This window comes from Mastigoproctus giganteus, chromosome 10 (assembly GCF_048544385.1).
Source record: "Mastigoproctus giganteus isolate SK-2022 chromosome 10, ASM4854438v1, whole genome shotgun sequence".
Classification (NCBI taxonomy): domain Eukaryota; kingdom Metazoa; phylum Arthropoda; class Arachnida; order Uropygi; family Thelyphonidae; genus Mastigoproctus; species Mastigoproctus giganteus.
The window spans coordinates 126,066,964-126,092,216 of NC_143584.1; the positions used below are offsets into that span (position 1 = coordinate 126,066,964).

The 25,253-nt window shown below is 35.5% G+C and overlaps 1 protein-coding gene across 1 annotated transcript in view; it reads left to right on the forward strand.

Moving 5' to 3' along the window:
* Positions 1-24,927, forward strand: part of LOC150079273 (adaptin ear-binding coat-associated protein 1) — a 132,195-nt gene extending 107,268 nt beyond the window's left edge. Inside the window, exons 5-7 of the mRNA XM_090382495.1 lie at positions 9,654-9,765; positions 16,356-16,675; positions 24,569-24,927. Coding sequence (XP_090238621.1) covers positions 9,654-9,765; positions 16,356-16,675; positions 24,569-24,626 — 490 coding nt within the window. The 3' untranslated portion in view covers positions 24,627-24,927. The remainder of the gene's footprint in view (positions 1-9,653; positions 9,766-16,355; positions 16,676-24,568) is intronic.
* Positions 24,928-25,253: the final 326 nt, after the last annotated feature.

Below are 25,253 nucleotides of genomic sequence, written 5' to 3' on the forward strand. Positions count from 1 at the left end.
GTCGATTGATTACCACTCTGTTTTTCCACTCATCATCCTTTATCCATAGCAGCAACTTGCCCTTAATGCCACACTGCTTCAATTTGTACAGCAGTCTTTTATATGCAACAGTATTCAAAAGCTTTCCTGAAATCTAGGTATATGATATAAAAATTATTTTTTGCATCCAGTTCCTTTATGACCACATAGTAGTATCCAATCAAATTGGTCAAACACACTTTCCCAAACCCATGCTGAAGTATAATTACGGATTTGTCTGGATTATCCTGCATTACTTCTTTTACAAGTGACTGCATTATTTTCCCTGGAACAGAACGTAAACTAACAAGTCTGTAATTACTCGTGTCAACCTTTGATCTCCCCTTTTGAATTGGGGATATATTCGCACATCTCCAGCCTGTGAGGACCTCCCCCAAATCCAAGGATGCTATCATAATTATGGATAAGGGTTTGTTTATTTCTTTCACTGCCTCCCTTAATATAATTGGATAGACCCTAGCCATCCCAGGTGCCTGTCTTATGTTTAACTTCAATTTCTCCTCTACTTTCCTCTCAGTGATTACAAAATCGTTTATTTCCCTCTTACTGTTTGATGAACTTCTGGCCTCACCCTTCCCTATATAAATTCCTCGTGTGAATGTAGAGCAGAGTCATAAACAGTCAAATCATCTAGTGGAGCGATTTGATTTATTCCCTTCCTTCTAGTGTTTACATAAGTAAAGAAGTCTTTGCTATTTTTCTTTGCATCCTTTGCCAAAGATTTCTCATAATCTACCTTTGCTTGCCTGACCTCTTTTGTGACTTGATTACAGACTGGTTTATATTCACCATAGGCTTCTGTTTCATTCAATAATTTATATGCATTCGGTATTTTTTTTTTTTTTTTTTTTTAATTTTTTTTTTTTTCTGCCACAAGTTTCATCATTTCATCTGACCTGCTATTCCTTGATGAGTATTTCTTGGTTTGAAAAGCCTAGTAGCTTCTATGATCAATTGCTTGAATGCTTCCTAGTTAGAATTTGCTGATGGTAACATCATTAAGCTTGATATACCTTCATTAATATCATTGATAAATATAGAAAACAACAGTGGACCCAACACCAAACCCTTAGGTGTCTCCGCTAACATTAGTCCACGAGGAGTGATGTCCATTGATTACCACTGTTTTTCCGCTCGTCATCCTTAGTACACATCATCCTTAGTACAAGACTATTGTACAAATTGCTTCAATTTGTACAATAGTCTTTTATATGCAACAGTATCAAAAGCTTTCCTCAAATCTAGGTATATGATATAAAAATTATTTTTTGCATCCAGTTCCTTTATGACCACATTGTAGTATCCAATCAAATTGGTCAAACACGCTTTTCCAAACCCATGCTGGTCTGAAGTAACTACCATCAGGGATAAAGGGAAGTGTTATTGCTTTCATAAAGGTGACTACGAATGTCTGAGACAGTATTTAAATTCTATACAGTGGGACCAACTGATGATGTTACCAACAGCAAATTCAAAATGGGAATTGTTGTTGTTGTTATTTGGTTTTTAGGAGCATTAGCAACTAAGGCCATATTGCTCTGGGAATATGTGGTGGTCATTCCCTGACCTTTCTGCATTCTCCGTATTTGGTGGTGACGGGCTTATACCCCGGTCTAATCAAGAAACATGTGCTACGCACTGCAGCTCCTTTCCACCTGGCTACGGAGGTGCCTTCAAAATGGGAAGCATTCAAAGAACTTATCTTGGAAGCTACTAGGCTTTCCATACCAACTAAGAAATATTGTTCAAGATTTAGGCCTAAATGGATATCAGATGAACTAATGAGACACATAGCAGATAAGAAAAATGCATGGGATACATATAAATTAACACGTGACACAGAAGCCTATGATAGATATAAGTTGATCTGTAACCAAGTTACAAAGGAGGTTAGGCAGGCGAAGGCAGATTACGAGAAATCTTTGGCAAGAGATGCAAAGAAAAACAGCAAAGAGTTCTTTACTTATGTAAACTCTAGAAGGAAGGGGATGAATCAGATTGGTCCACTTGATATCGAAGGTTCAACTGTTGATGATCCTGCGCAGGTAACTAACAAACTGAATGAATATTTTGCATCGACATTCTCACATGAGGAGTTATTCAGCGAGGGGAATGCCAGAGGTGTATTCAGCTCTGGCAGTAAACTAGATAATCTTGTAATAACTGAGAGTAAAGTGGAGGAGAAATTGTTGAAGATAAACACAAGAAAGGCATCTGGGGTGGATGGGATCTATCCAGTTATATTAAAGGAGGCAGCAAAGGAAGTAAGCAAACCCTTAGCCATAATTATGCGAGCTTCCTTGGACTCAATGGTCATCAATGGTGTAATGATGCTGTTCAGATACAAATTTTAGGTGTCCTTAGTGATGGGTGGCCATCACTAATAACACCTAATGTGGTGACAGCTATGTCACCACAATTGTAGATGAGGCTCAGTCACCCACCACTGGCTGGCTGGCTGACTGTTCTGTCCATTATCTGTTCCTTCTTGGAAACTTTAACTACAGCATTCCACAAACAGCCCACAAATTTGCAGTTTACATAACACTGTTGCCCTTCAACTGGTACCTGACAGTCATCCTTTTTTTGAAAAGTGTCAGATCACATCCCTTGCCCACGTCAGTCAAGTACTCCTTATGGATTGCATGCCACAAACCTCCAGTATTGCATTTACTCATTCTTAGCCCAACATATGCCACACCACGGGTGGGATCATAATGTTTTGACTGTACAATGTATTTCTCATAACTAAATATTGTTCATACTTTATATCGTAGAGTATTTTCGGACAATGTACTTAGAGATTTATAATTTTTTCTTGTTATATTTTATTAATATATTGAATGTAATATATAATGCATTAAATAAATAATATTAATTTAAAACTAATGTTTTTCATTTCAGTATAATTCAGTTTATAGACTATTCATTAAAGTACTTTAATTCTATTTTCTGCTTTATTTTAATTTGATAATTTCATATTTTTGGTCTTTAATTAATGTGCAGTTTCGGTAAATTGAAAAAAAATGCAGTTGTTTTTAATATAACTTCATTTTTTCAATTTATACAATTCACATTTATGTTTATACAACTAAGAAAATTTCACAAATACTAGACATGTTATTGCTTCCCCCCCCCCACCATTTGTTAAAAATGTTATTGTGTATTGTCTGTTGTGTTACTTTTCAGGTGGTAGATGACTTTCATCAACCAGTGAAATACCACCACTTTGCTTATTGGAGGCCTGAAGTGGTGAAAACCATGTTTAGTCTCTAGAGCAAAGTTTCCGGCATCCCCCTCCCCCCATACTTCTGTTTCAACCCATTCACGGTTCTAAGTACTATAGGTTTTGATACCTTTCGTGTTTGGGATTTTCATAAAAAAAAAAAAACATTCAAAACATTGAATGTAACACAATTATAATTTAATAATGTTGTTATAAATATTGCAATATAATAATGTTACATTCAAAACATTGAATGTAACATTATTACATTACAATCAAATTTTAATTAATTGTAATTATTATATTACATTCAAAACATTTAATGTAATATAATAATACAACTATGCCCACATTTTATTAAATGTGTGTGAACTGTTTTACCTATTTATGCTTTTTACAAACCTTTTTTTATTTCTGATGAAATGTGATTTTTGGTTGAAAATTTTTATTTTTTTATTAATTTAAGAATTCTTTATTAAAAGCAGATATCATTCTCGGAGCTGTTACAAATGTGCACAACTGTATATTTCAATTATTTAATTTCTTGAGAGCATGGCCCTCATATTTCTGAATACTTTACTTGTAATCTTTTCATTTACATTTTAATATAGGCCTCCGTAGCCGAATGGTCAGGAGCGGGAGTGCAGTAGCACACGTTCTTTGAGTAGACTGGGTTTCAAGCCCCTGACTGCTGAATACGGTCAATCTGCCAACCCGCACTGGACCAGCGTGGCAGATTATGGTCCATTTCCCTCTGCATGAATTGTTGAGGAGGCTTCCATCCTGCAGTGGCTTGATAATGGCTGCACTTTACCTTTTTTTTTTATTACTATAGGCCAAAAGATGCAAGGAAATCAAGCTTTTGTTGCAGCAAAAAAAAAAAAAAAACCTGTGTCTTTCCAGATGATGCTAATTCAACTCCCCCTTAAATTTCAACAGATGGTCAACAGTATGCTAATCAGACAAAAACTTTGAGTTTCAATGTATAGTAGACTCTCGATTTTCCAGGATAGATGGTAAAAAACAAATCCCAGATAATCGAGTTTCCGGTTAATGCAAAAATACAAAACTCCCCGACATACATAGATACATTCCAGGACTTCTTACTTCATCGCGTTTTACATAACTCGAGAATGACTAATAACGTATTGCTATTATATTATTATTGACAAATCTGAATTCCGTGTGATACTTGTTAATGTTTGGCCATTTTGATACATCCTTATTATAATGATTCCTTAGAGATTTAACAGATGCACTGTTTTCAAACTTTCGAATAATTTCAAATTTTTGTTTAACTGAAAACGCAACTCTTTTGTGTTTACCCATCATTTTCGCGATTTCTTAGCAAAAAAAAAAAAAAATTTACTATAAAAAAAATTCCGACAACCCTGTCATAAATAACGAAACAAAATTTGGCCTTTTGCTCTGCAATGGAGCACAACAAATCAACGCAATAAAACAAACTAAAAATTTGCTCTCTCTCTCTCTCTCTCTCTCTCTCTCTCTCTCTCTCTCTCTCTCTCTCTCTCTCTCTCTCTCTCTCTCTCTTTTTTTTTTTTTTTTCCCTCCTTTATTTCTTTTGAGTGGCGGGTGTGAAGACAGCGAGGATTGCAAAATAATAGGTATACTAATCTCCCAATGAAGACTTATGTCGCTTGTCACTTATTTACGACTTGCAAAATATCTGTTTATACCTATTCTAGTTATTACTTCAAATTTTTTTGATTTCTGGTTGATTTTTTTTTTCTTTTTCTTTTTTTTTTTTTTTTTAATTTGGAGTCTTGAAGTGTCCCGATTAATCCGCTTCCCGGTTAATTGAGAGTCTGCTGTATTAGTTTCCCACCCACCCAGTAGTTTATATTTATGACCCCTAATTTTTTATGTCCTATTTCAATTTGAAAATTTTACTGTCATTTGTTTTCTACTCCCTTTATATACTACTCATTTAGTCATTCATTTTCTTCTCCTCTTATATAAATATTAACAGTTTAGAATCTACTCATATTCAAGTGTATTCAGATAATATGCTGTTATCATATTGATGTACAAGATGTACCTCATATTGATCAACAGTTCATAAAAATTTGTATTACAATCTTTGGCCTCTTACTACCACATAATAATATGGCAGTAAGAGGGCTAGAAATTGTAATATAAAGGAGGCTAGGCACATTATAGCCATAGCAACTTATGTGCCATAAACCTCTATAACAACAAGAACAAAGGAGGCTGTTTAAGAAACTGCTTGTTTGCTTCCAATGAAGGCAAATTTTAGCATTGACTCTTACTTAATTTCTTTTGCTCGGATCCATTTGATTTTGAGAAACTTCATGATTCAGTCCATTGCATGCCGATGCCCTGGCATCGGGATGTAGAATTTGTGTAATAGTTGTTTGTTGACATTACAGATGTCAGTGAAAAATAAGCTTTTATAATAAAAAATCAAATAAATATATCTTCACAGTTGATGTGTTATTAGTTTATTTATTAATCAGTATACATAAATAATAAATTAAAATACTAGACATTACAACAAATTTAATTACTTTTGGTATGATCAGTTACCCTGGGGTTATAATATCATCTAATTTAACTGGATGCCAGCCTAAATCATCTGATCTTGATCACTTAGGCTCCCCCCCCCTCTTTTTTTTTTTGCTAATTCGCATATTTTCTTTCAAACCATTCTGTTTACTCAAGATCACTCATAGTGCTTTCCAAGGTAATTTTTTGTTGCAATTTTTCTGTTAAATGTTTAAGAATTTTTCCTTTTGAATAGAGTAAAATGTACATAGAATTTGGCAAATACGTTGTATATGATTTCATATGACTGCCAATGGATAAAAGGATATTGATGGCATCTCTCATTTTAGATATTATAAAACTCACTTAAAGCAGTTTCTGTTGAGCCTTCAGTAAAAATCTGAAGTGTGCCTATCTGATATGTAAGTTTACACATTTTCATAGTTGATATGTTGTTACTTGCTTTTCTTTTTTTTTTTTTTTTTTTTTGACTTGGTTTATGGGACCTAAATTAAATTGAAAATAGGTTGGTTGCAGGATAATGTGCAAATATTTGCTTTCAGCCTGAAAGAGTAATCAAATATTGAGGCACACTTCCATCTGGTGTTGTGGAATTGGGTCATTTGAATAAATTTAAAGAAAGATTTAAACAAATTGTTAGAGGAGAATGTACAGATGAGGCAAGTTTTTTTTTTTTTTTTTTTCTCTCTCTCTCTCTCTATAAGATTGCTTCCTTGCATCACTCACCTCTACTAATACTACTAAAAATTGAACAAAGGTACTGAAGATTGCACAAAAAAAAAAGAAAAGAAAAAAAATTTAATTTTTTGGGGGATATCGGTTATATAACAATTTTGAGGCAATTTGATGTAGACTGACAACTTCAATTGTTATTCTTGTCTTTGTTTTAAACACCCTACCACTGAAAATAAGGACATGTAGAAATATGTCCTTATTTAGTATTAAGAAAAATGTTCAAAAAACATTGCAAATTAGGGTTTAATTTGAAAGTGTCTGCAATTCTGCCCAAACATGATAGGAGTAAGTATATGATGAGTCTTGTCAATCAGTTCGGCCCTGGAGAGATTGTGCAAGACTCATGAGGTAGAATTTTTCTCAGCCTGGTCTGTGCTTGTTAACAGGAGAGATTGTTTCTGCAGGGATGGGATACACTTAAATACAAAGGGTGCAAGAATAATTGCTGATGCTATCGAGGCAGTGTTAGGTGGTTTGGAAAAACTGCTAGCTTGGGGGGATTCACAGACTAATAGCTTAACAGTGGTCGCAGGCATCAGTGAAAGTGATTCTTGCACTCCTTCTATTGGAATGAGCAGCGTCCTGGAAAGCAAGGTGCTAGAGGTTTCCAGAACTGCTGGGAGTTATCATGGAACAAGTAAATACATGGATTGTGTTAGGATAACTAAGAGTAAGAATAAGTGCATGTATGCTTGTACACCAATGCTAGGAGTATAGTAAATAAATTGATGAATCGAAGATGCTGGTGAAGACATCGAAGATGAGTATTGTTGGGCTATCAGAAATGCGGTGTCACACAGATAAGGAATGCAGAATGGAATTTGGGGAGTACAATGTGTACAGAAAAGATAGAAAGGGAGGGGGGGGGTGTAATGCTGTTAGTTAAAAAAAAACAAAATCTAAGGAAGTGCATCCAACTGACATGGGTGGACAGTGCAAATGTTGAGTCGGTTTGGTGTGACACTGGGAAAGCAAATTGAGAGGAGGAGTGTGTTATAGGCCTAATGACTCTGATGAGTACAATGAACAACTATACAGAGAAATAGTGAGGCAGTAAATCATATTACCTTATAATGGAGGATTTTAACTTTTCAGATATTGACTGGAACCTGTGAGTTGGTCACTCGCACACTAGCAAGGCTTTTGGGGATTTATTGGATGATTGTTTTCTACAGCAGCACGTTTGAGAGGCAACTGGAGGGAGTAATACTCTTGATCTGATTATTAGCAGTGATTCTTCATGCATTAAGAATCTGCAGATAAAGAAACCACTAGGTGGCAGTGACCACAGTGTGCTGATGTGGGATTTACTTAAAAGATGTAAGCTGCCATCAAGGATAAGGGGAAGGGTTTTTGCTTTCACAAATGTGACTACAGTGGTCTCAGTTTTTAAATTGTATACAATGGGATCAACTGATGATTTTACCAACATCGAATTCTAAATGGAAGTAATTCAAGGAAGTAATCTTGGAAGCTACTAGGCTTTTTGTCCCAACTAAGAAATACTGTTCAAAGTTTAGGCCTAAATGGATGGCAGATGAACTGATGAGACTTATGGCAGAAAAGAAAAATGCATGGGATGCATATAAATTATCAGGTGACACAGAAGACTATTGTAGATATAAGCTAGTCTGTAATCAAGTCACAAAAGAGGTTAGGCAAGGGAAGGCAGATTATGAGGAATCTTTGGCAAAGGTTATAAAGAAAAGCAGCAAACACTTCTTTACTTAATGTAAACTCCAGAAAGGAGATGAATCGATTGTGATTCACTTGATATTGACAGTTCGATTGTCAATGAACCTTCTGACAAACTGAATGAGTATTTTGCATCTACATTCACACACGAGGAAGTCTGTAGGGAAGTGGAGGCCAGAAGCTTATCAAACTCTAGCAGGGAGCTAAATGATTTTGTAATAACTGAGAACAAAGTGGAGGAGAAATTGTTGTAATTGAACATAAGAAAGGCATCTGGGGTGGATGGGATCTATCCAGTTATATTAAAGGATGCAGCAAAGAAAGTAAAACCCTTAGCCATAATTATGAAAGCTTCCTTGGAGTCGTGGGATGTTCCCATGGACTGGAGATGTGCAAATGTGTTCCCAATTCACAGTGGGAGTTGAAAGGGTGACACGTGTAATTACAGCCCTGTTAGTTTGACTTCTGTTCCAGGGAAAATAATGGAGTCATTGGTTAAAGAAGCACGGCAGGATCATCTAGAAAAGAATGCAATTATAGTTGACACAGTTCAGACCATATCATAGTATCCAAATTTTATTGGATACTATGATATGGTCACAAAGGAACTGGATCCAAAAAATAATTTTGATATCATATACTTGGATTTTAGGAAAGCTTTTGATACTGTTGCACATGAAACACAACTTTACAAATTGGAGAAATATGGCATTAAGGACAAGTTGCTGCAATGGATAAAAGAATGGTTGAGTGGGAGAAGACAGAGTGGTAATCATTGGTAAATATTTATCCACAAAAAGCCACTGCTTTTTGTGGATAAATATTATATTAGTGGAATCCCCCAGGGTTCGGTGTTGGGCCCAGTTTTGTTTTCTGTATTTATCAGCGATATTGATGATGGTATATGAAGGTTAATGTCTAAGGTTGCAAATGATACAAAGGTTGGCAGGGTTGTTAATGACTGTAATGATAGTATACTACTGCAACAGGATCTAGAAAAGTTGAGCAGATGGGCTGAGAGGTGGCAACTGAAATTTAACATTGACAAATGTAAAATACTGCATATGGGTAGCAGTAACCTCAGAGTAATGTACCAACTGTGTGGTACTACACTCAGGGTAGTAAAATATGAAAAGGACCTGGGGATAATTGTGCAGTCAGATATGACGTTTTTTGAGCAGTGCTTTCTTGCATCTTATGCCTCTGCTAATGCTAATGAGTTTTTTTATAATTGTCATTTATTACTGAATTATGGATGCAGTCTTTATTATGAACATAATTCATCTATTCTTCTGTTATTTCATTATCATTAATGAAAATTAAATACATTTTCTAAGTACAGAATTATTCCTCTTATTATTCATTAAATAAGAAAATAATTTATTTTTTTAATTCAATTTTTGGCTACTAGATGGCTACAAAAGAGTGAAGAGCTGGAGCAGGAAACAGTTAAAGATAGCAAGCCTCACTTGGATCTTAGTTTTAAAGAAGGCCAGACAATTACCATTAACATGAATATTGCAGTAAGTTTTCCAAATCTTTTATCTTAGAAAAAAATTAAATGAGTAGCACTGTATTTTTTTACTTTTTACAAAATAAAGTTTTAAAAAATAATAAGTACAGTGGATTCCGATTATTTGGGCCACCGGTTAATCAGGGCAGCCGTTTATTTGGGGCAAATCTTAAAAAAAACAGAAACCAATCGAAAAAATAGCCAGGGTTTACTTCGCTTAATAGGGACAGCATGCCGTTTAATCGGGGTAGGAGACTGCAGCACTGGAGATTATCCTACGATTGTCTCCGACGGTACCATGTGGTTCGGTCGAAATTCTGGAGGTCACAACCATAAAACAATAAAAACAATTAGCAGTCACCTGTTTATTGGGCTTTTCTGTTAGTGAAATCTATCATAAACAGACAGTAAACTCGCCACGGAAAGGGAAATAATGAAGGAGCAGTAATTGAAAAGGTGGAGTCATATACTTATCTGGGACAAGTTATTAGCTGTAATAATGATAAATGGCTGGAAGTCAAGAGAAGAATAAATTTTGGATGGATAGCATTCAGGAAATATAGTCACATACTGAAGAGCAATATCCCAGTTTGTCTGAAACGTAAAATAATGAATCAATGTATACTCCCCACCATGACTTATGGAAGTGAAACTTTGGCACTCACCAAAAGAATGGAAGAGAAGCTAAGAACTACACAGCGAAGAATGGAACGAATTATATTGGGAATCAGACTGTTAGATAAGAAGAGAAACACATGGATTAGGCAGCAAACTCAAGTAAAGGACATTCTTATCAAAACTAAAGAACTAAAATGGTCTTGGGCAGGACACATAGCTCGAAGACATGATGACAGATGGACTAAGAAAATAACAGAATGGTACCCAAGAGGAGCTAGAAGAAAACCTGGAAGACAAAGGCGGAGATGGATAGATGAAATTCATGAGTTTTTGAGTAGTAAATGGATGGCCAGTGCTCAAAACAGAAGGAACTGGAAAGTTGCTGGAGAGGCCTTCATCCTGCAGTGGATTGAAAATGGCTGATGATGATGATGATGATACTGAATTTGCGATAATACCGACAGCCGGCTGGAATTCTGTGGGTTATTATGGTGAAATGTGTTTACACTTCCATGAAATCTTCAATCATATAAAAAAATTAATTTTCAGATCTTCTCTTCATTCCTATTTTTAAAGCTTTGTAACTCATTACTCCGTTCTCACTTGCGCATATTGTGTTACTTGCAATTTGTGTGCGCCGTGTTCTTTGTTATTGATTGCTTATCTTTTTACTGTTTTAAATTTTAACCCCCACCCACAAATGTCAGTGAACAGAAATGTCAACTAGTTAGTATGTACATATTACAGTACGTATTAATTATTCCGATTATCACGTATATTCTTCCGATTTTCACGTATCATTTAATTTTTTAATTGGTAAGGTAATAAAGGGTAAATTTGTGCTTAATATATCTTTGCTTTTATAGCCTGTGGATAATATTACTCCTATTTTTGCTAATTAGAATCGCTGTTTAATAGAATTAAAATTCGATTCACAAACGTGATCACGATGACCAGCACTTACTGCACATCTTATAATGAAGGCGCCTCCGTAGCCAGGTGGGAAGGAGCAGCAGTGCGTAGCACACGCTTCTTGATTAGACCGGGGTTCGAGCCCGTCACCACCAAATACGAAGGACGCGGAAAGGTCAGGGAATGACCACCGCATATCCCGGAGCAATATGGCCTTAGTTGCTAATGCTCCTAAAAACCAAAAATAACAACACCTTATAATGAACGGTACTTTAATATGTTGAGTTCGTCGTAACATGATTTGATCGTACAGTGAACTAATTGTAGGGAGGGGGGGTACATTGTATTTTTAGCTATTTACGTGAAACTTCGGATAATTGGGGCAGCCGCTTAATCGGGCCAAAATGCACTAGTCCTGATGTGTCCCAAATAACCAGAATGGACTGTATATAAAATTATAATAAAAAAACCTTGTGGGTGGTATCCTGATAAAAGCAACATTCAAGATCTATATTCTTTCAGTAAGTGGTCAAATTCAGTAAAGAAATAAAGGAGTAATACTCTGTGTTAATATTATAAGCTTATAGAAATATAAGCTACAGACATGTCGAATTATACAGTTTTACCCATTTAAAATGAACCCCTTTATGCAGGAGTTAAAATAATGCAAATTTAAAAAAATTTAAAATGGTTTACAAAATTCCTTGTGAGCACTCCCATGTAACAACTGACACTATTTGAGTGCAGACTTTCTTTGGAATATTCTCAAGTTATTATTTGTTATTTTGTTATTTTTTTGGTTTTTAGGAGCATTAGCAACTAAGGCCATATTGCTCCGGGATATGCGGTGGTCATTCCCTGATCTTTCCGTATCCTCCGTATTTGGTGGTGACTGGCTCGAACCCCGGTCTAATCAAGAAGCATGTGCTACGCACTGCTGCTCCTTCCCACCTGGCTACGGAGGCGCCATATATATTCTCAAGTGCAGCCTGCTTTAAGAGTTCAGAGAATTTTCTATGATACTGTAATATTTGTCTAATTTCAGTTTAATTTTTAATTGGGATGTTTTTAAAGGTATTTTAACTCCTGTATTCAACTGTTCTATTTTGATACTTTTTTCCTTAAATTTTTTTCAGTGGTAAATGTGGTTTCTGATGTAAATAAGATAAATATAACATGTCTCAGAATGTTGTGACTGATGGAGAAATTCTCTCTAACAATTCACCTGAGTTACAACTTTTTTTTTTTTTTTTTTTTTTTTTTGCTTGCATTCACTGTTACATGTATTCAGAACCTTTTCTAGCCAGTGGTGATTCATTTCTGTGTGCTAGATGGAGGGAGTGTGGTGACCTAAAATTAAAAACTTGGGTTACTGTTAGATGAGATTGGGTCTCTAAGGAAACTGGTTGATGTCCTAGAACAAAATCAAACTGGGGTCTTGATAGACATTAAGGTCTTGAATTCTGTACTGGTTGATGCACTTCTGTGTCTGTTTCCAAGACTAGATTATCAAATACAGAATGCTCTGGTTCTGCAGGAGGTGGTCATACTGAGAGATTCAATTAGAATTAGAAACTGGGAACTTAAGAACTGACGTTGTTACCTAATGTCAGTTCTTAAGGATACTAAAGGTTGTGTGATTGTGATGTTGAACTAATGATTTAAAGCAGTTTCCCAAACTCTGGCCCATGACTCACTTGTGGTCTCTGGCAATCCACCAAATGGCAAAAGCATTAAAATAAATTTATCAGACATAAATGAAGAATAAGTCTATAGTTGTCTTTGCTAAAACTACCATAGCTGTCTGTCATACCATAATGGAATAGGCTGAACAACTTGTAATTAGTTGCTGTTGGACTGTGTTTGTGTGCAGTTTTTATCACACACACACACATTTGTGTGTGTGTGATAAAAGTACCACTATGCATGGGTGAAGGCTGAGAAGCCAGAAGATAACTGTTGATATTAGACTTGAATTTTGTAGATTATAATGAGAACAGATGCAGAAGGGATAAATTAGGAAGAGAAAAGGTTAGTTTTGTGAGTTTGAAGTTGGATAGTGAATTGATTTTGACTGGTTGAGGCACATGTTCAGACTGATCTGGAAGAGAGCAATGTAATTACAGATGTCAATTCAGGACAGTGCCCACCATGGAAGTATCTCTAGAAAAGGCATGCAGCAGAAACTGAACATCTGTCAGACAGAGTGGAGAGACTATGTCAGAGATGGTTCTTTAATTTGTTTGACTGTCCTCTTTTAAATGGAGTCGAAAAGCCTGAAAGACGCATTGGAGTACCATGCCAGATGTGGAAACAATATTCCATGGATGGTGGATTTGAGATTTGTATAGAGTACGTTGTTTAGAAGAAAAGTAATGCCAAGAGCAAAAAAAAAAAAAAAAAAAACACATTTTTTTAGATGCAGAGGAAGCAATATTTGCAATATTTATGCCTAGAGAGAGAGAGATGTAATCTCTCTTAGTGCCATCAAAGATGAACATAGGAGCAGTAGACTTTTTTGTAAGATACAAGGCAGAACTAAGTTTTAGAAGGATTGAAATTAACTAAGCTATCTTTGTGCCATTGGAGTATTACCTGAAAATTGGCATTTCGGGGATTGGTAGTGGATATTCGAGAAGTTCAAGCCCGGCAAGATTTCTCAAAACTTAAGGTGCAGTGTAGTATGCTGTCATCAGCAAAACTATGAATAGGATTTCCAGTTAGTGGAAAATTATTAAAATACAAATGGAAAATAGTGGGAGAAAGTACTAAACCTCAGAGAACACCAGAATTAGCAGAGAGGTTAAACTGAGAAATCTACCCACAGTGAATGGCCAGAGAGAAAAAGCTGCTACCCAATTGCAAAAAAAAAAAAAAAAAATTAATAAAATAAAAGTATAAGATAGGCTTATTTGAAAGACATTCATGCCAAACATAATCAAAAGCCTTAGAAATATCAAATACTTAAATTCTCCTAACTTTTCCATCAACTTTTTTTTTCTTTTTTATAATATACTTTAAATTAGTGTATAGAAAACAGTGTTTATGGCAACTTCAACTATAATTTTTCTCCTTGAAATAAAAATGACACTTGCAGGCTCTTTATGGGTAAGGGGCAATGTTATAATAGAGGAGTGGTCCGCTGGTGTTCTGACTGCCAACGTGGTGGTTCATGGTTGTCAGAAGTTTGAGAAATGCTGATTTAAAGCATAAACAAACTAATGACTTGGTCTGGAAAATGTTTTGCTATGAAAATGCTGTGAGACAGGACAGAACGTTCTTGTATCTGTGTTTCAGCTGAACATGATTACAGGAGAGGGATTGATGATGAAAGCCTTGTGGATTAACCTCTAGGCTGGAGGGACTCTGCAAGGCTTATGGGAAGGGGTTTCCCTTAGAATGGTTTGCCCTAGTTAATAGGAGGAATTTGTTTTGTAAAGATGGAATTCATTCGTATAGAAGTGATGTATGGATTTTTGTCAGCGAAATGTTGGTCATTGGGATTTTTGTCAAGGGTTCAATAAAACTGCTAATTTGGTTGATTAGGGAAAGCATGTGAATGACACAGGTTAGTGACATGGGCCACAAGTATATTTACATCCTCTTTGAGTGCTGTGCAACCTTTGATTACTTTATGCACAGAAAGAGACGTTGAAATAGGTGCAAAAGTTATCAGCAGTTACAGACCACAGGGATATATTGGGGTTGGAAAGAAAAAAAGGCAATAAAATTAATTTGTATTTATAATAATGCCAGGAGTATTATAAATAAATGAAACTGTTCATGAGCAAAACACAGCCCACAATATCATTTCAGGAACAGGAAACAAAAAATATTAAAGTCAACAAATAATTTATATTCCTATAAAAATATTAACAGTTTTACATTTCATTACTGATAATACAACTGACACTTTTAATACAAAAATATAAATCAAACAAAAGTTTCATCTTTCATAAAAATAACTTTGCGGTATTTGGTTTTGGTGCATTGGTTTAGGTTCTGGAAAGCAACAAAATGACAACAATGCAAGCACTTTCAACATTTCATAAATCTTATTTTATTTATACTAATAGTGACTGCCTCAATAAGTTTGATGGCATTGGTCAATTAGTAACATCATTAACGATGAATAAATAAATTAAAAAAATAGATATTTATGTACAAAAAGGAATTGACAGGTGTTGACACTGTATCCTGTAAAATCAATTTTCCAACCAACTTAGAATAAAATTTGTAATAGAAAAAATTATTAGAATTCTAACTGAAGTATGAATACTTGACTCTTCAGTGTTTTTCTATTATAAATTTTACTTTAATTTAGTTTGAAAATTGATTTAATATGATATATTGTCAATCTGTGTTAACTTTTCTTTGTATACAATTTTGTAGATCCCAAAATCCATGCCCAAAGACAAATTTCAATATAGAAATCAAAAATGTATGAATTTCATTTAGTGATTGATATAAATGCTTGATTTGTGCCAGTATAACTGCTGTTTGTTTGTTATTTGGTTTTTAGGAGCATTAGCAACTAAAGCCATATTGCTCCGAGGATATGTGTTGGTCATTCCTTGACCTTTCCGCATCCTCTGTGTTTGGTGGTCACGGGCTCGAACCCCGGTCTAATCAAGAAGCATGTGCTATGCACTGCTTCTCCTGCCCCACCTGGCTACGGAGGTGCCTCATACAACATCTTGCAGAAAATTGACCTGTACCTGCCCTATATCTGGGTTGATTTTTTTTTTTTTTTTTTTGCAACGTCCTGTTTTTAATTTTAAGTCAGGTAGAAGCACTATATATTCAATATAGGCAATAAGTTCAACTCCTCAGCTTCATTTTCATTTCTTCAGTGTTTTAATGAACAATGAACAAGCATCAGACTTTTACAGTTTCATTTTATTTTTAAGTTACCACGTGATCACAACCTGTTTTAGCTTGCCACGTGTGCATATTCTGTTTCTTTCTATTCTGCTTTCTTTTTGTATTTTTTAAAATTAATTATGCTAGGCTTTTTTATATATATATATATATATATATATATATATATATATATATTCATTTATATAGAAAAAGAATGGTACCTCCAAAGCCAGGCCAAAAGCGACTTCAACAGGTGGAATGCCAGGTTTGTTGCCGCCTCCACCAGGTGGCCTTAAAATGCCCCCATCACCTGCTGCTGCCAAAACACTGACACAAAATCAAATACCTTCAGTGAATAGCGTGAGCCAATCTCAGCCAGTTCCAACACAAAGTGACTCTTCTTTGTTATTAGATTTTGATGCACCATCAGCTTTATCTCCGTCTCAAGCACAGTCTAGTAATGATATAAATACACAGTCTACTGCAGGTTCCACTGATCTCTGGGGAGATTTTACTGATGCTTCTGGGTAAGTTGAAATTAGTATGTTTCTTTCCTTCGTTTATTTTTTACATCTCAGTGATAAGTTAAATTAATGTGTCAGACTTGAATTATTTTGTAGCATGAAAGTTTTATAAATCATTCTTTTGTAAATGAACAGCATCACTATAGAAGCCACGGCCGAAATGCCGGAGGTAGTTGAGATTGTGAGAATTGGCATAATGATTAGCGGAGAGGGATTTGAAGAACTGGAACCAGCAGATATCACAAAAGTTCTTGAATCTCGAGAACAATTATCAGTGGAATGTTATTTTTTTACAACTTGAAGATAACAAAAATGACAAAAACGAAGATGCACACAAAAATTTGACTGTGAAGAGACTAGCTGAGTTTTTAAGACTTGCAAATCAGCTTAGCCAAGAAGTTCTGGATATGGATTCTAATTTGGAGATTCTAATCTGTGAATTTAAATTTTCACAGAACTTTATCATTAGCTTTAGTTCCTTATGAAGAAATTTATAGAGAAAAACAGCATGCTTCTAAGCAAACAATTTTGACTAATTTTTTTCCAAAAAGTGCCGGATACGATTGCAAGTTTATCACAGGAAAACAGCGATGAAGAAGCAATGAATTTAGATTTAAAATCTAGAGGTACGAGATTAATTTTATGCACATATTTGTAATTTTTTCTTTTTTCTTAACAGATGAAGACAATTTATTTCAATTTAATTTTTTTTTTTTGTATAGAGATATGGAACCCTCATGTCATATAAACTATGTTTCGCATTGCACATTTGGACTGTGTGGTGTTTTCCTGAAACGTAACCCCCGTGCAAATTGAGGAATGACTGTATTACCCTAATAACATCCTAGCAACGTCTGTGGCAGCATTCCTTAAGCAAACATTAATATTTCTGCAGCAAACCTTGTGAATATTCATACTGAGGGGGATAAATAAAAGCTATAAATATTATTAGTTTATTTGTTCAATAATAATTTGATAAATGAAATAGTGGGATAAATATTATAGTACATTTTATTTGCAAGAAAAACATTCAATAAAACTTTAAACACATTTAAACGAACTAAGCTAAATACCTTTACATATATACATGCAGTAAAGGTATATTAAAAATGGCTCCAGGAATTTGAAGAAGGGAACGAATCAGTGTTGTCATTATATCAGATTGGAATCATCTGGTTAAAGAAACATTGCAGGTTCATCTAAGACAAAGACTGCAGTTATAGTTCAGACACAGCATGGGTTTGTTAAGGGGAAGTCTTGTCTGCCCGATTTGATTGGATACTACAATGTGGTCACAAGGAACTGGATGCAAAAAATAATTTTATATCATATACTTGGATTTCAGAAAAGCTTTTGATACTACTGTTGCATATAAAAGACTACTGTACAAATTGGAGCAGTATGACATTAAGGGCAAGTTTCTGATATGGGTAAAGGGATAGTTGAATTCGAAAAGACAGAGTGGTAATCAATGGACACTGCTCTTTGTGGACTAATATTAGTGGAGTTCCCCAGGGTTCGGTGTTGGGTCCATTGTTGCTTTGTATATTTATCAATGACACTAATGAAGGTATATCGGGCTTAATATCTAAGTTTGCAGATGAGACATAGGTTGACAGGGTTTTAATGACAGTAATGATAGTACGCTCTTGCAACAGGATCTAGAAAAGTTGGACAGATGGGCTGAGAAGTGGCAATTGAAGTTTAATGTTCTCCATTGTCCTGAATATAGTACCATACAGTTGGTACATTACTCTGGAGTTACTGCTACCCATATACAGTACTTTGCATATGTCAATGTTAAATTGGGTCTAGCATTTGTCAATCTTAAACTGGATCTCATATTTGTCAATGTTAGACCTGGGATTAATTGGGCAGTGAGATATGAAGTTTTCAGAGCATTGTGCACACAGGCTGCCAGAGCAGCTCATGGGGTCTTGTTAATGATATATGAGAACTCTGCTAGCAGGAATAAGGAGGTAATTATCCCCTTGTATAAGCAACTGTCAGGCAAAATCTTGAGTGCTCCACACAGGTCTGGAGGCCTCATTTTAGGAAGGATGTAGAGCTGCTGGAGCAGCTACAGAGGAGGGTAATGAGATTTGTCAGTGGGAACAAAGGAGTGCTTTTTCCAATTAAGGCTTCAGTTCTGCAAATTGCAGCATCTAGAGACTAGACACTTGCAAGGTGATCCCAACTAAGGTGTTTAATGCTTTGAAATGTGGATCAAGCATGTTCAATGCTGATGGCATTTTCCCTCTTGCTCAGGCTATACACGTGAGGGTGCAGAAATTCAAATTGAGGACAGATGGTTGCAGAATAGATGTGCGGAAGTTTGTCTTTAGCCAGCTGGTGGTTGATTACTGGAATGACATTGTGGAAATGGATAGCTTGAATAAATTCAAGGAAGAACAAGACAAATTGTTAGAGGGGATAGATAGATGAAATAAGAAGTTGACATTGAACGAGTACTGAACATTGACAATGATGCACCTGTTATGCATTCGTTGAGTGATGGAGAAACTGCTGAAATGGTGTGAAATCAATATAAACATGAGGATGGTAGTGATGATGATAAATAACACAGGTGAAAAAATTGACATAGACAATATGGTGGAAATGTGTAATCATTTAATTGATGCATTGTGCATTATCAGTAAGCAAGAGATTATGGCAAGTTGTTCAAATAAAGAGAGACTGCTTAGACAGAAACCAATGTAATGTTCATGAGATAGTCACTGGACAAAGTCTTTAAAAAGGCCATCTCTTGTAGTGTTGCTTCATCTCTTGTGAACCCTGTACACAACAGTACTCCATTATTTTCCCCAGAACAGAAGTTAAATTAACAGGTCTGTAATTACTCGTGTCACCCTTTGATCTCCCTTTCTGAATCGATGATACATATCCACATCTCCGGTCTGTAGGACCTCCCCTGAATCCAAGGATGTTCCCATAATTATGGCTAAGGGTTTGCATATTTCGTTTGCTATCTCCCTTAATATAACTGGATAGATCACATCCATCCTCAGGTGCCTTTCTTATGTTGAACTTCAAAAAGTTCTCCACTTTCCTCTCGTTTATTACAAAATCATTTAGCTTCCTTTTAGAGTTTGAACTTCTGGCCTCCACTTCCCTACAGAATTCCTCATGTGTGAATGTAGATGCAGAATACTCATTTAGTTTGTCAACTACCCGAGCAGGATCATCAACAGTCATTCCATCAATACTAAGTGGACCAATTTGATTCATCCCCTTCCTTCTAAAGTTTACATAAGTAAAGAAGTCTTTTCTGGTTTTCTTTGCATCCTTCGCCAAAGATTTCTCGAATCTGCCATTGCTTGCCTAACCTCCTTTGTGTCTTGATTACAGACTAGCTTATATCTACCATAGGCTTCTGTGTTGCCTGATAATTTATATGCATCCCATATGTTTTTTTCTTTCCTGCCATAAGCCTTATTAGTTCATGGGACATCCATTTAGGCCTAAACCTTGAACAGTATTTCTCAGTTGGGATAAAAAGCCTAGTGGCTTCAAAGATTACTTCCTTGAATTCTTCCCATTTAGAATTTGCTGTTGGTGACTTCATCAGTTTATCCCATTGTATAGAATTTAAAAACTGTCTAAGACCACTGTAGTCACCTTTACAAAAGCAGAACTCTTCCCTTTACCCCTGATGGTAGTTACATCTTTAAATAAATTGCACTTCAGTACACTATGATCACTGCCACTAAGTGGTTCCTTTATCTGCAGATTCTTAATGCATGAATAATCAGTTCTGATAATCAGATCAAGAATATTACTCCCTCTGTTGCCTCTCGAACATGCTGCTGTAGAAAACAATCATCCAATAAATCCATAAAAGTCTTGCTAGTATGCATGTGATCAATCCACAAGTTCCAGTTAAAATATCCCATTATAAGACATTCTGATTTATTGCCCCACTCTATTTCTCTGTACAGTTGTTCATTGTACTCATCAGAGTCATTGGCCCTATAGCACACTCCTGCTGTCAATTTTGCTTTCCCAGTGCTTATGTCACACCAAACTGACTCAACATTGCACTGTCTACCCATGTGAGCTGGATGCACTTCCTTAGATTTTGTGTTTCTTAACTAACAGCATTACTTCTCCTCCCTTTCTATCCTTTCTGTACACATTGTACTCCCCAAATTCCACTTCTGCATTCCTTATCTCTGTGTGACACCACGCCTCTGATACTCCAACAAAATCTACCTTCGATGTATTCACCAGCACCTCCAATTCATCATATTTATATACTACACTCCTAGCATTGGTGTACATGCAAGTATACATGCACCTGTTCTTACTCTTTGTTATCCTAACACAGCTCATATATTTACTTGTTCCATGATAACTCCCAGCAGTCCTGGAAACCCCTAGCACCTCGCTTTCCAGGCTGCTGCTCATTCCAATAGAAGCAGTGCAAGAATCACTTTCACCTCTGCCTGTGGTATTGTTAATCTATTAGTCGGTGTATCTCCCCAATCTAGCAGTTTTCTGACCCATCTAACGTTGGCTCAATAGCATCAGCAATTCCACAACAGATGGAAGCCAGTGCCAGCAATCAACCACCTGCTGACCGAAGGTAAACTTCCGCACAAGTATCCTGAAACCATGTGTGTAGTCTCAGCAAGCGGAAGAATGCCATTAACTTCCAGCTTACTCGGTCTGTTCTAGGCTTTAAACACCTCAATCAGATATCCCCACAGTTGCCTAGTTTCTAGACACTGCAATTTGCAGAAGTGAAGCCTTTCTTGGTAAGAGTACCATTTTGTTCCCTTTGCCAATCTGGTTGCCCTTCTCTGCACCCACTCCAGCAGATCTACAACCTTCCCAAGGTGAGCCCTCCAGACCTGTTTACAGTACTCAAGAAGCGACCTAACCATGACTGTGTATAAAGGGTACTTGTAGAAACCTCCTTATCCCTACTAGCAAAGTTTCTATATAACATTGACAAAATCCCAGAAACTGTGCTGTCAGTCTGTCGGCAGAGAATTTCATATCCTACTGCACAGTTATGCCTAGATCTCTTTTCATTTTCCACTACTCTTTCATTTTCCACTACCCTATATTATCAATGGGTACTTTGCGGTACCCATTGATAACCAGTCTGTCTTCTTCCATTGAACCATCCCTTTATCCATAGCAGTAACTTGGGCGCCTCCGTAGCCAGGTGGGCAGGAGCAGCAGCAGTGCGTAGCACACGCTTCTTGATTAGACCGGGGTTCGAGCCCATGACTACCAAATATGGAGGATGCGGAAAGGTCAGGGAATGACCACCGCTTATCCCCGGAGCAATGTGGCCTTAGTTGCTAATGCTCCTAAAAACCAGATAACAACAACAACAATAGCATAGCAGTAACTTGCTCTTAATGCCACATTGCTCCTCCAGTTTGTGCAGCAGTTTTTCATGTGCAACAGTATTAAAAGCCTTCCTGAAATCCATGTATATGATGTCAAAATTATTTTTTGCATCCAGTTCCTTGGTAACTACATCATAGTATCCAATCAGATTGGTTATACAAGATCACCCTTCTGCAACCTGAGCAGTGTCATCAACAGTTAACCCATAGACACAAAGTGGCTCAGTGTGATTCAACCCCTTCCTTTTACTGTTAATATAAGCATAGAAGTCTTTGCTGTTTTTCTCTGATTTATTCTTGATTTTTCAGTTTACACAACATGCAAAATGATCTACTATTTCTCTGGATATAACAGGCTTGAACGATATGACCTAAGATGCTGATGCTCTATAAAACCACTAACAGTGACAAATGGAAATGCAAGGCAGCCGTTGGAGATCAAATATGAAAGCTGCAACTGGGATGTCTATCTGGACTTCAAGGTGCAAGGAAGCAGTATCAAGTATCTTTGCTTCCTTTGTGTATAGAAAAGCAGAGCACTATATCAGAAGAGAATTTTGTCAGACAGGAATTGTAGCATGATAAGCACACTGAAAGTAATGCACATAATGATGTCATGTTTCAGATGTACAATGTTTTGCTTCTTGTTGACATCTATTCACGTTAATCTAGGATTAGTGAAACTGTAAAAACTTTGGGTACTCAAAGTGATGCTTTCTATCATATATATACACTTAATGTTCCCATGATTGTCTGAAACAAAAGTGAAAGGTGTTGTGTATTCATTGGACCATAAGTTTATAGATGCTGGTATCAAAGTTTGAAGAATATGGCTGCATTTGAAAGGAATGGGTGGGCAGGCATTTAGCGTTTCAGTACATGAATTTTTAGTTTCTACAAGTATAGAAACTTCAGTGGGTTTGTTGAAATTTTCATTGAACAGTACAGACAACTGGACATAAAATGTCTTAAAATTATATGATTTGCATTTACACTTGAATTTTTTTCAAACCAGATGTGGTCTGAAAAAAATTGTTCAGGCTTTTTCACTAGCACATTCAAAAATGACGAGCTATTAGGGAATGTCAGTACAGCTTAAGATTGGATCACTATATCTGGTGTTTGATTAAAAGATCACAGAAGACTGATCAGTGAACAAAATGAGTGTTCCCATTTTGTTTATGGACTTTTTTGGTAAAGGGGTATGATCCCTTATAAATTAGATGAACCTTTAGAATAAATATGCATATAAGTATATTTACATGAAAAGTTGATTATTTTAAGTTCTGGAAAACTGAGAATTCTCTGGAGAAAGTTATATTTATAAACTTATATGCAAAATCAGAGATACAGCAAGAAATTAAGATAAGCAGAAAATTTTTAGAAATTTGTTATAGTATAAGAGGTTTATGGTGTACTCAAGTACAGTCTGTTACTAGTCTCATGTTGCAAGCATTTTGAGTTAGTAAATAATATCTTTTCCTTTTTACTACCCACAGAGTGACTTTTTGTTTGGTAGGAACATTGATATCACAGGAAAGACAAAGATCTCATGGTGAAACTAATACTTTGTTACTTTATTAGACTTGCATAAACCTTTCATTTGTAACCATTTGTGCTGTTTTGTGGATATTTTGTGCTGTCAGAGTGTGATGATTGGCACAGCCGAGACATATCTATTCCTAAGAGTTTCATGAACGTTAGTTCCCTCTATCTCTCGAAAGAGGAATAATTCTAACCTGGTCATTGTCTAGTTTAAAACTTTGAATTTTTATATTGCCAAAAGACAAGAAGAAAATATTTTGTTTAGTTTATCCTGTGTGTTTGGGAATTTGTGCTGTTTCACTATTCACAACTTTTTTTTTTTTTTTTTTTTTTTTTTTAAACAGTTGTGAGTTATCCATGCTATGTTTGGCCTCATTATCCAGCATAGTATACATTAAGTTAGGTTCTGTTATTTGTCAAATTATTCACAGTTGATTAATATTTGTGTGCCTCATTTGTTCCACTGTTTCATCTTGTAGTTCTACAGTGTTTTTTTGCACAACACCCAGTTTGCCAAAAATTTCTCTTATTATTACACAGAAGATCTGCAGGAGGATTCCTCTTGTAATATGTTTGAAAAATGTACTGTACTTGCATTGCTCATTTTCTGCTTGTGTGAGATCTGTTTTATCTGCTTTTCCTACAGCTGAGACAATTAGATACAAACAGAATTATAAACCAATTAAAAAAACAACTTTATATACTTCTCTTCATTGTCGTGTCATTTATTTTCTTTCATATGAAAAATAGTCATTATAAACATTCAAAGTTGAGAAGTTGATATGTAATTGCCTTGTATATATTTATTTGAATACAAAGAAATAACTTTGATTAATGGTACCTTACACATTGTTATATAATATTTGATACTTTTGTTATCTTGGGTTTTGCAACATCTAGATTAAATAATTGTAAAAAATAGTGCTATAAACTAATATTAATAACTATAATGAATTTTCTGATCTAGAGCTTCTAATAATGACCAATCCGGTATACCCAAGCAAATAAATTGGGTCCAGTTTTAAAAGAATGCAGACAATTCCATTCAGAAGAATCTTAGGAAGCCATAGTTTACTCCCATCAGTAAGTGTTAGCAGTAATAAGCAATAATATTTACTGTATAAGGGAGCAGCAAGACAAAGTACTGTATTATTTCTTCAACTACTGTAGGTGTATATAGTTTTAAGAAAAATTGAAAGGGGCATGATGTTAAGACTTCTTGTATTTCAGTATAGGACTGCCAGAATGCTGAATTTTTTGTATAATATTTTGGTTCTGCAGAGAGTACAATTTTTTCTGTATTTAAACCTAATTTAGGTATTGTTTATCATGACAGTTTTTTTTTTTTTTTTGGAATTCATATGCTAAAGTGAGAAGCGGGGGATAAGATATAGTGAAGCAGATCTCTCTTGGATGTTATATTTTTCTTTGTAAATGTTTTGTAAAAATTATTTTTTAAATCTGTTTAATTTATACGTATATCTTTTTTATTTGAATTATAAGTGTACTCTGAATTTTAATAGTGTGTTTTGATTATGTGTATTAGTATAACAGGAGAGTGAGAAGGGGATGCTGTCTTAAACAGTAATGTTACTTATCATAGTAGCATTTCCATACTTAGATTGTTTGTGCGACATTCCATTTGAAATAGC